At 40.4% G+C, this 10,658-nt stretch overlaps 1 protein-coding gene across 1 annotated transcript in view; it reads left to right on the top strand.

The window, feature by feature from the left end:
* The first annotated feature begins 5,589 nt into the window (after positions 1 to 5,589).
* Positions 5,590 to 10,658, top strand: part of MINDY4B (MINDY family member 4B) — a 31,806-nt gene continuing 26,737 nt past the window's right edge. The window contains exons 1-3 of the mRNA XM_090286704.1: positions 5,590 to 5,702; positions 5,940 to 5,967; positions 7,613 to 7,780. Of these exons, the coding sequence (XP_090142830.1) occupies positions 5,590 to 5,702; positions 5,940 to 5,967; positions 7,613 to 7,780 (309 nt within the window). The remainder of the gene's footprint in view (positions 5,703 to 5,939; positions 5,968 to 7,612; positions 7,781 to 10,658) is intronic.

The following is a 10,658-nucleotide window of genomic DNA, read 5'->3' as shown; positions in this document are numbered from 1 at the left end:
AGTCATATTCACTATGATTCTGTGGGGTAAGGCAAAAGAGATATGGAAAGTGAAGCTCAGAGAGGCTAAATAACTTTTCCAAGGTTACACAGTCACGAGGAGGCCCTGGGATTTGACCTTGGGCCTGACACCATCGTTCTCCTGTACACCAAACAACAAAAGGAGAATGTATCAGCCATCTTCCAGTTTCCAGTGGACTGGCAGAATTTTTTTAGGAAGGAATAGAATCAGGAAATTTTCATCTCCACAGAAAGTAGAACTAAAGAAAATTAATGATCATTAACGCATAAAGGATTTAACTTAATCCTAAGGAAGAGCTTTCCAGGGGTAAGGTTAATTAAACACTAACGAGGTTTTGTTTTGTTTTGTTTTATTTTGTTTTAAATCAAAGGCTCTAAAATTCTGCTTCTGGATTTCTGTTTATAAAGTATCATATGAAAAAAAGCAAAAAAAAAAAAATGGTTGGAGATAATTTGGCAATCTAGTCAAAATGCTTGCAACCAAAACATTTTCAAATTTCCGTTGAAGATTAAATTGAGTAAATAATTTCAAAGATAAGTCATAGCCTTCTGGGAAACTATAGCAAATATTAATAACATTAAATTTTACACAGTTATTTCCAAGCTTGGAATAAATACTAGTTTTTCTCATGAAATCAGTGGCATTACTTTTCAAAATTATCAATAAAGAAAGCCAATGGATTCAGGTGAAGATTCCTGCACTTACATTGTTCATTTCCTTTATAGGGGAACAATCTCTACCACTTCCCTGCCCCTCCGCTTGGCCGCAAAACTCTCCTCTTCTCCACGGCCCCTACTTTATACTTCCTATTGCTGCTGCCAGCCTATCACCACCTGAGTCTTCATATTCACCCCAAACCTTTGATGTGTCAGGGGCAGTCTTGGGACAGAAGTTTTAGATGACTCTATGTGCCATGGGGAGGCAAGGGCATTAAAAACATTGTAGAAGGCAATTCCAGATTCTATATAGTTCCGTACCCCTCCCTTGCCCTTTTCCTCCACATCTGGCCCAGGATTCCAATCCAATCTTTTCTTGCCACCCCACTTCTTACAGCCAGACCTCCTACTCCAAGTCTTCGGACAGAATGATTTGAAAGAATCATGTGCTTAACTCATGGTTCAGTTTCCATGGTGTAGCCCAGAGACCAGCCCATTCATCTGTAGAACTCTTACCAACATACAACTGAAAAGAGAAAGAAAGGTAAGGACATAAAGAGAGGCTTTTCTTTACTGAAAAAAAGTGGAACCATGAATTCTAACTTGGAAATAAAAGGAGTAAGAGGGGCTGGGCAAGGGATGCTCTAGAACAATGATGAAATTTGACAATATGTAGGAGAAGTCTTTAAAATGACCATGTTATTTGATTCAGGCATTCCACTCTGGGGATTAAACAATGGAAAGGTAAATAAGGTTTTAATAAGTCACATACCATTTTCATAGACTAGAAGAACTCTCAATATGGTAAAGGGATGAAATTATCCCCATTTCATAGATGAATAAGCTGAGGCATGGGGAGGTTAAATAACTTATCCATGGCCATAAAGCTAGTACAAGGTGAAACCATGACTCAAAACTAAGTAGGTTGGATCCAGAGGCATGTTCTTTATCGCTCTGCTCTCTTCCTGTCCCCTCTGCTCCCTGAGCCACTGTTGACATGGCTTTTCCCCTCTCTGTGTGTGCCTGTTTCCTCCACCAGAAGAGCATGACCACATAGTACACACCTTGTCATCTCCAAGTGTCTGTCACACAAGAACTACTCAAAATATGTTTACTGAACCCAACAACCATTTTTTAAACCAATAGAAGATTTATTGGTAAGTTGCCTAATCATTGAGATTTATCTACCTTCACAGAATTCTCTCTAAATTAGGACACAGACCAAAATATACATATTTAATAATTCTTAAGGAAACCAGTTTTCCTAGCTACTCCCCTTTCTTAGTTTTGGGTTGTTAAGTAATTTAAATGGCAGTCCCAGAATTTTTTTTTTTTTCAATTAATACTCACCCAAGGATGTGTTTATTAATTTTTAGAGAGAGAGGGAGAAATGTTAATGTGAGAGAGAAACATCAATTGGTTACCTCCTATATGTACCCTGACTGGGGATCAAATCTGCAACCTAGGTATGTGCGCTGACTGGGGATCATAACCACAGTCTTTTACTGTATGAGACAATGCTCAAACTAACTGAGCCACCTGGCCAGGGACAGAATTTATTTTTTAATATGACTTTCTAAATTATATCATTTTAGAGCAAGAATCAAGTAATGTCTCATTTTTTATACTGGGGGTGCCCAGTAAATATTAAATACTGATAAAATACTACCATTAAAATTTTATAAAAAGGAAAACAATAAAGTTTTTTTTTTTAAGGGGGGAAAATATAAGGTTAAAGGAGGGAAATTAGAAAGGACTTTTTAAACTATATTTCATTGATTCTGCTATTACAGTTGTCCTGATTATTCTCCCATTGCCCCCACTCTAACCAGCACCTCCTACTCCCTCAGGCAATTCCCTCCACCATTGTTCATGTCCGTGGGTCCTGCTTATAAATTCTTTGGCTACTCCATTCCCTGTACTGTACTTTACATCCCTATGGTTATTCTGTAACTACCTATTTGTACTTCTTAATCTCCTAATCTCTTCACACATTCACCCCGCCCCACCTCTTTTCCATCTGGCAACCATCATGATTCTGTCTCTGTTCTTCTTGTTTGCTTTGTTTGTTTTTTAGATTCAATTGTTGATAGATTTGCATTTTTTGTCATTTTATTGTTCACAGTCTTGATCTTCTTCTTTTTCTCAAATAAATTCCTTTAACATTTCATCTAATAATGGTTTGGTGATGATGAACTCCTTTAATTTTTTCTTGTCTGGGAAGCTCTTTACCTGCCCTTCCATTCTAAGTGATATCTTTGCTGGATAGAGCATTCTTGGCTGTAGGTCCCTGCTTTTCATGACTTTGAATGTTCCTTGCCAATCCCTTCTAGCCTACAAATTTTCTTTTGAGAAATTAGCTGACAGCCTTATGGCAACTCCCCTGTAGGTAACTAACTGCTTTTTTCTAGCTGCTTTTAAGATTCTCTCTTTATCTTTAACCTTTGGCATTTTAATTATGATGTGTCTTGGAGTGGGTCTCTTTGTATCCATCTTATTTGGGACTCTCTGTGCTTTCTGGACTTGCATGTCTATTTCCTTCACCAAATTAGAGAAGTTTTCTTTCATTATTTTTTCAAATAGATTTCCAATATCTTGCTCTTTCTCTTCTCCTGGCACTGAATGTTGGACCTCTTGAAGTTGTCCCAGAGGCTGTTATACTATCCTAATTTTTTATTCATTCTTTTCTCTTCTTCTTGTGCTGATTGGTTATTATCATTGATTTGATTCTCAGCTTCATCCACTCTACTGCTATTTCCCTGTAAATTATTCTTTATTTCAATTACTGTATCCTTCATTTTGACTGGATCTTTTTTACGCTGCTGAAGTCCTCACGAAGTTCCTTTAGCATCCTTATAATTAGTATTTTGAACTCTGCACCCGATAGACTGCTTATCTTCATTTCATTTACCTCTTTTTATGAGTTTTGATCTTTTCTTTCATTTGGGCCATGTTTCTTTATCTCCTCATTTTGGCAGCCTCCTTGTGTTTGTTTCTATGTGTTAAGTAGAGCCATTTTGACTCTGTGTCTTGGTAGTGTGGTCTAATTTAGTAGGTGTCCTGTAGGGTCCAGTGGCACAGCCGCCCTTATCACCCAAGCTAGATATCAAGGTGTGCCTTTTGTGTGGGCTGAGTACACCTTCCTCTTGTAGTTGAGCCTTGATTGCTGTTGGCAGGTCAATGGGAGAGATTTACTCAGGCCAGTCAGCTACAAGGATTGGCTGTGACCACCGACCACCAACCTCTGCCCTCTGTGCAGGATCACCTGTGCAGGGGCAGGGTGATGGTGTTCCAACATGGTGTGTAGTTGTCCATTGGTGTGCTGGCTCTGCGGTTTCCAGTGTGGTGCAGGCCAAGGTCAGCCCCCACCTGTGTTTTTCCTGGGGCCACCCTATCTGAGCTTTAAGGCAATCTGAGATGGCTGCTACTTGTACTAGGCTTGGAGATTTCCAGGCAAAGCCAAGCTGTGAATCTAGGCTGGCTGCTGCTAATACTGGGGCTGGGGTTCACTGAGACCAGCTTTGCTTGTTTGATAGGATTTAGGAAGTTGTGAAACAGGAGCTAAGGCCAGCCATTCATATGTAAAAGCATCTTAGGTGGGCCCATAAATTGTGTGTGGCAGAGTTTCTGGAGATCTCCAGTGTGGGTCAAACATTGTTATCCAGATTGATGGAGTCTCAGATATGGCACCAGCTTGCTGGTCCTATTGGGTGAGGGTTTAGAAAAGGGACAATGGACTCCGTTCACCTCAATGTCAAACACTTCAGTTTCCTCCTGTATACCATGCTGCCTTTCAAGCTGCTACCCTAGTACTGGAGCTCAAAGAGAGTGAGTCATGGTAGGTGAGTCTGTGTGTGGGTTAATTAAGGGGAACTGGTTGGGGCTCCAGAAGTTTCTTCCACTGATTCAATTCCCACTGGTTTTTGCAGCCAGAAGTTGTGGGGAGGGACTTTCTTCCTGGCACTGAAACCTGGGATGGGGGGCCTTGTGGGTAGCTGGGACTCCTCACTCCCATAATATCCCTCCCTAATTTTTTTCTGCCACATGTGGGTAAGGGACCTTATGTTCCGTGTCTCTGAATCTCTGTGTCTCAGCATTTCCACCCTTCCTACCCATCTGAATGAATGTGACTTCTTTAAGTCTCTGGACTTCCATATAGTTCAATTTTCTGATGATTCTGGGTAACAGTTATTATGTAGTTTAGTTGTAATTTTTGCTGTGGTTGTGTGAGTAGGTGAGCCATGTTTACCTACGCCTCCATCTTGACTGGAAGTCCAAGGCAATATTCTTTATTATCCCAGTTATTACAGCTAAAATTCGTTCAGCCAATTTGTCTCTCCCTGAAACAAGTCAAGTCAGTCCTTCGTCAAACTGTATGCAAGATTCCTGTGTACTAAAAACAATGTTAGATATCTGTTGGCCTATGTTTTCCTTGACCTACATATTACTCAATAGTAGTTGATAATTTTTTGTTTTTTAAATTTAAACTGGATGGCTTTTACCCACTTTTGCTACATAATTTCTGTTCACAAACACTTCCCGGAGGCACCACAGCATTAGGTGCTATCACCTTCCACAAGCATGCATCTCTCATCAATTAAAGTATCCCAGTTACTTTGATACAGATAAGTAATTGCAATCCTTTTGTTTATAAATCTGTGTCTTGGATTAAACATTCATGGCATCTATACAGAGAACAAAAATACACAAAGTAGTCCACTTCTAATGAAAGTTTAATCATGATCTGATAGCAGGGGCTTACAGAGAGCACAGGGCAGCAACTGTGTGGCTCCATCTCCTTGCTGGTCAAAAGCAGGGGTAGCTGTCGGTGCCAGCCACCGCTTCCCAACTGCCAGACCTCTCTCCCATCTTAACAACTTTCTTCTTCCAATTCCTTACACCGTATAATTAAATGACTATGGAGGTCTTGGGACAGGAACAAAGCTCCCAAGAGCTGGATTTGGAGGAGATAACTAGGAAAATTGCATTTCTTGACAAATGGAGGGAAATCTTTAGCTATCACAGGTAAGATGTTCTTGTTTTCTTATTTTTCTAGAACCAGAGGGATTCTAAGTGTTTAAGTAATCAGTTTTTATGCTTGCTACATGAGAAGTCTCCATTATAGATTTACATTTAAAACACTTCAGGTCTAACTATATGCAGAAAAAGACTTCCCTAGTAAGGTTGGAATTGAGGAGGTTTGCAGATGTGAGGGTTGAATAGAGTGAGTAATTTTCTTGATGTTTCCTTTTTCCTTTTTAGATTGGGAACCAATGATACAACTTCTCAGGTAATTCCTTTTCTAAAAAACAATGTGTTTTTCACTAGTTCTTTCTTCAAACAACCATGTTAAAAGCAAAATCTGCACTTATTCTATGCACATAATATCACTCAGGTACCTGGCATTTAACACATGAAAACACAAAACTAGAAAGCCTGTTGAAGATCTTTACTTGTGCTTTTTTTTTTTCATAAAAATCTCTTCCTAATTTTCATCAGTAAGAGCACTGTATGGTTATTATTTTAGAAAAAAGTAATATTTGAATCTAGAGTTCCTACACTTGTGAAATAATGCTATATTCTGACAACAAAGTACTTCAGTGTCTCTGAAGAAAAGTTGTTTTGAAAATACTTATCTTTATTCAGCTTCTGAGAAATTGTCTTCCTTCACCATTTTTAAAGGAGAGAAAGATGATTGTATTCTAGTGTTGAAAAGGTGTTTTATAATCTGTTATACAATATAAGATGAAAAATGTTTATATCTCATGTCACCTGAAAAGATTAGAAGGTAATAGTCTGTATTTCAGATTCTAATTCAATCATTGAACAAACACAGCACAAAATATTAAGGTAATTTTCAGTAGTGTATGATATGATCAAACAATTGAATTATTAACATTTTAACCATAACACTAAAGCATCTTTCTCCAAGTAACCTGTGATCAAAAGCCTTATTTGTGCTACTATTTTAACCATAGTGTAAATTAGAATCAGGGAGATAGTGATTCTAGTTTAGTCCTGGAAGTATTAAATGGAGATAGCTGCCATTTGAGGGAACAGAACACTCAAATGATAAAACAATCTTTGAATAAATAAATAAATGCCAAGTTATACCTCACACAGGTGAGGGAACCTCCTGGCACAAAGCTAAAGATTTTTCATGTGATTTACAAAATGTATCCTATTCCATCAGTAGTCTATGACTTGGATGCTGTGTTTCTGAGATAAGAAAGCATCTTCACCTCTAGGAATCCAGAAGCACCAAAAGGCAGTTTCCTTCATGCTTCAGCTACCAATAGGGCAGATTTGTTTCATGACACAAGTGTAGAAGTTAAGGAAGTTGGAAGAAAACTGATGCTAACATATTTAAATGCCATAAAATCAATCAAGAAAAATAAAAATAGATGTTTTTCTTTAAAGATGGGGGTGAATTTTTTTAAAGAAGAAAACTATACTCACTCATTGGGGAATGGGAATCTGAGAGAATTAAAAGAAGGTAACCTGACTTTATTTATTGGTCAGTTAACAACATAATGAAAAATACCCCATGTAAACCAAAAAGATTCAATCATTGTTTATAAAATGCTGTCCTCCCAAAACAAGACACAGTGACATTTATATTCTCCTCTAAACATAATTTCAAGTGGAGGTCTTGATCACATTAATTATGTTTGCATAATTAATAAAAATCAAGAGGTTACACTTAACCTCTTTAAGTTACATAAAACTTATGAGAAACCCTTTTGACACAGACACTGGGATTCTTCTGCCTCTTTCATTGTTACTTATCACAATTTTTAGATATCTTGAAAAGGGACATGACATTTTCTGAAAAAAAAAAAAAAGCAATTTTTCAGCAAGAAAGAAAGAAAAGGGAGGGCGGAGGCTGTCACAGCTCTGTTTGCTTTGTTTTTTGGTGGTGACATTTTACGCAGAATCATGAAGGCAACCATGCATCTGCTGATGAAAGTGAAGATGAACCACGAATACCTCCACCCAAAGGACAAGGACATTTGCCATCAAGTAGCCTTTGTTTTATTCCCAGCCCCTCTCTCATCTCTTCAAAATCAGGCAGCTTTCCTATCTCACTAGCAATGGCCATGGTGAGTATAGCTTGTCAATTAAACATGAAACGAAACATAATCTTCCTCAAACAACAAGGCTGGATAATCTTATCTGCTGTCATGTGAGAGTATTATTGAAGATAAGACTATACAGATGATTGTTATTGGTAAAAGGAGAATATAATTAAAATGACTTATTTATAATATTTTTCAAGGACACTGGTGACATTACAGTCTTCTCCCAAACTGAGTCACTCTTTATTCACTTCCTTGATTTGACAGTTAAATTTGAGGGAGTAAGAGAGTTCAAGTCAAATAATTCACTCTATAAGGTAAGGTAGGTCAGCCGGTGAGTGCTACAAACATGTAAGATAATGTTGATGGGTGAGACAGGACCCTGTCTGAGTGTGGGCAGGAGGGAGGGAGGTGGGGGGCTTGTGCCAGACCCAGTCCTGGGGCAAGAGGTTATCTCAGGAAAGAGGTTTTCTGGGGCTTCCAGCTGATATGCACATTTGAAAAGAACCCAATATTTGAGGATCCAAGTGGATCTGGAAGCTTCTGGTCCTAAGGACCATTTGCTCAATTCAAAACTTGGCCAGGGTAGGGTGAGGGGCTGAGACGGAGACCCAGCTAGAAAGCAAAACTAGCTTTATCTCATTGGATTGAACAAGCAAGGGCTGGAGGCAAGGCCTTGGCAAATGTCCAAAGGACCAGCTGTCATGGTCAAAGAGGAATGCTGGAAACGGGGGAAGCTTAACCAGGGGTAGAGCCAGGGAAACACTACCAGCTCCAGTGAGAGATCCCTCCAATTGCACAGCCTTCCAACAAAGCCCTCATATTCACCTGATCCCTCAACTTCACACTACATTCTAAATCCTCAGGCAGAGACCTCTCCCCGGGGGCCCTAAGAACAAGAGGAAGACAAAGCACTTTCTTTCTGAGCACATGAGCACAGGCTGCCCTCCACCTGGGCATGGGTGCAGAAACCTCCTGGGAGGAGCCTGGTTATCTGAGCAAAGACCAGCAACACTCGCCTTGTCAGTCAGCCCACTATGTGCTTACAGCTCCAGGGTCCTTGCACGGCACACACGGCCCCTGCTGAGGGTTGGGGGCGGAGGGGCTGGAACCCCTTCTGGGGAAACTACACAGCCTCCACCTGCTTTTTGAGCACAGAGACCAAGCTGGCCTGGACTGCAGCATTTCCTACTGTCGGTATAGCTTTTCCTTAAGTTTCCCAGATGACACCGCACCAGCTATAGGGACTCCAGCCTTCCAATTGCTTTTTATTGTGCGCGTTCTCACAGGCTTCATTGAGCAACTCTCCACTGTCACTTTTGCTCTTTCTCATCAAAAATCTTTCCACCTCAATTCACCTTCCCTCTTCTGCTCGAATGCCAGATGTCGCAGGAAGATAGGTCAGCAGGGTTCTCAGAAGATGCTGCTCTTTGCTCGCTGGCCTCGCAGCCTCTGGGTGGTGTCTCAACTTGTGTCTGAGGTACCTCATGAATCCTCCCCTTGAGCGTGATGAAGACAGGAGGTGTGTCACCCTGTCAGTGGTCAGACTGCCACACTGTGCCAGGGGACAAAAGTTAGAGAAACGGCCTGTATTTTACTAGACAAGATAATGTTTTTAATGAACGATCTCTAATAAAAAGGTATATATAGCTGGAAACAGGCTACTTTCTGTGTGAATAAGAGAGAAAACTATGATTCTCTTTTGGCATTTGCTTGCATATGCATTCAGAAATTCCAGAAAATTTCATAACATTTAACTGTTGTGAGGGAGAATGGGGACAAGAGGCATGGGTGGGAGGGAGTCTTCTCAGCTACCTTTTTGTTCCCTGGATTTTGAACCATGTGACTGTACAATCTATTTTTAAAAACACAAATTTTAAAAATAGAAAAAAGCATCCACAGATGCTTCCAATGTCTTCTAGTCTCTCTGTATGTTTCTTTCTTTTTTTCAGAGGCAGGAGAGTCTGGGTCTGAATTCTCTCACTTCTCTGCAAACACAAGTGTGATGCAATTGGAGACCTCCCCAATGACTTTTCCAAGTTAATTCTCTCCCTTTGGAAAAGGCAAGGAGACAAAAGAATTGGACCACTGTAGCCTGAAACGGAGTTGATGGAGTATTAAGGAAGTCCCAGAAGTAGATAATTGATTTAAAAAAATTTTTTTTTGGATTTATTCCCATTATGTGGGCCAAATGACAGTGTGTCCTTTAAATAGCAATAGCATTAATTAAACACACTCTGGGACTTGAAGGTGACGAGCCTTGGGATTCTGGATGCATGTGCTCCAGGTGGTGGTTTGGAAGCTTGACCAATTGTAGTTGACATTTCGGCAGTCAGTGCAGCTGCCTGGCCGACCGGATGCTAATACCCACTTCAGAATGCATTTTGTTGTCATTTTGCTGTTTTCTTTCCCCCTTCTGTTTGAAGTGGGGATGCATGGGCTTTCCTGACATTGGCACACCCTCTTTGCTGGGAATCTGCTGAGAAAGTAGGGGAGGGTGAAGCACGCTACATACCCTTGCTTTCCCCAGCTCTCCTGTTTCCCACCTTTTTGTTGCCTTATTTCCAATATTATAGCCTTCTTCCTCTCCCCAGCCAAACGCCTTATGGTGTGTCTGCTGCTGTGAACTCTGGTCAAGACTGCTGGCCCAGGTGAGGTTGAGGACAAGGGGATCACCTTCTTCTGGGCTCTTTCACCAGCCTCACTCCCCTGCCTGCCTTCCCCCCAGTGGCAATTTTTCATCCTCCTCCACAACCAGACTCTTCCCCAGAACCCATCCTGTAATACGTTCCTGTAGCCTCTTTTATCAGAAGCCAATAATTAAACCCCTGTTGCACTTACATCACACTACCCAGCAGGATCATAGTAACAATGTCATACTGGGAGAGCAAATATTTGGGGG

Source organism: Furipterus horrens, unplaced genomic scaffold, assembly GCF_987537825.1.
Source record: "Furipterus horrens unplaced genomic scaffold, mFurHor1.1.pri manual_scaffold_1, whole genome shotgun sequence".
NCBI classification, from domain to species: Eukaryota; Metazoa; Chordata; class Mammalia; order Chiroptera; family Furipteridae; genus Furipterus; species Furipterus horrens.
Note: the sequence above shows the minus strand (reverse complement) of the source record. Positions and strands in the feature narration are given on the sequence as shown.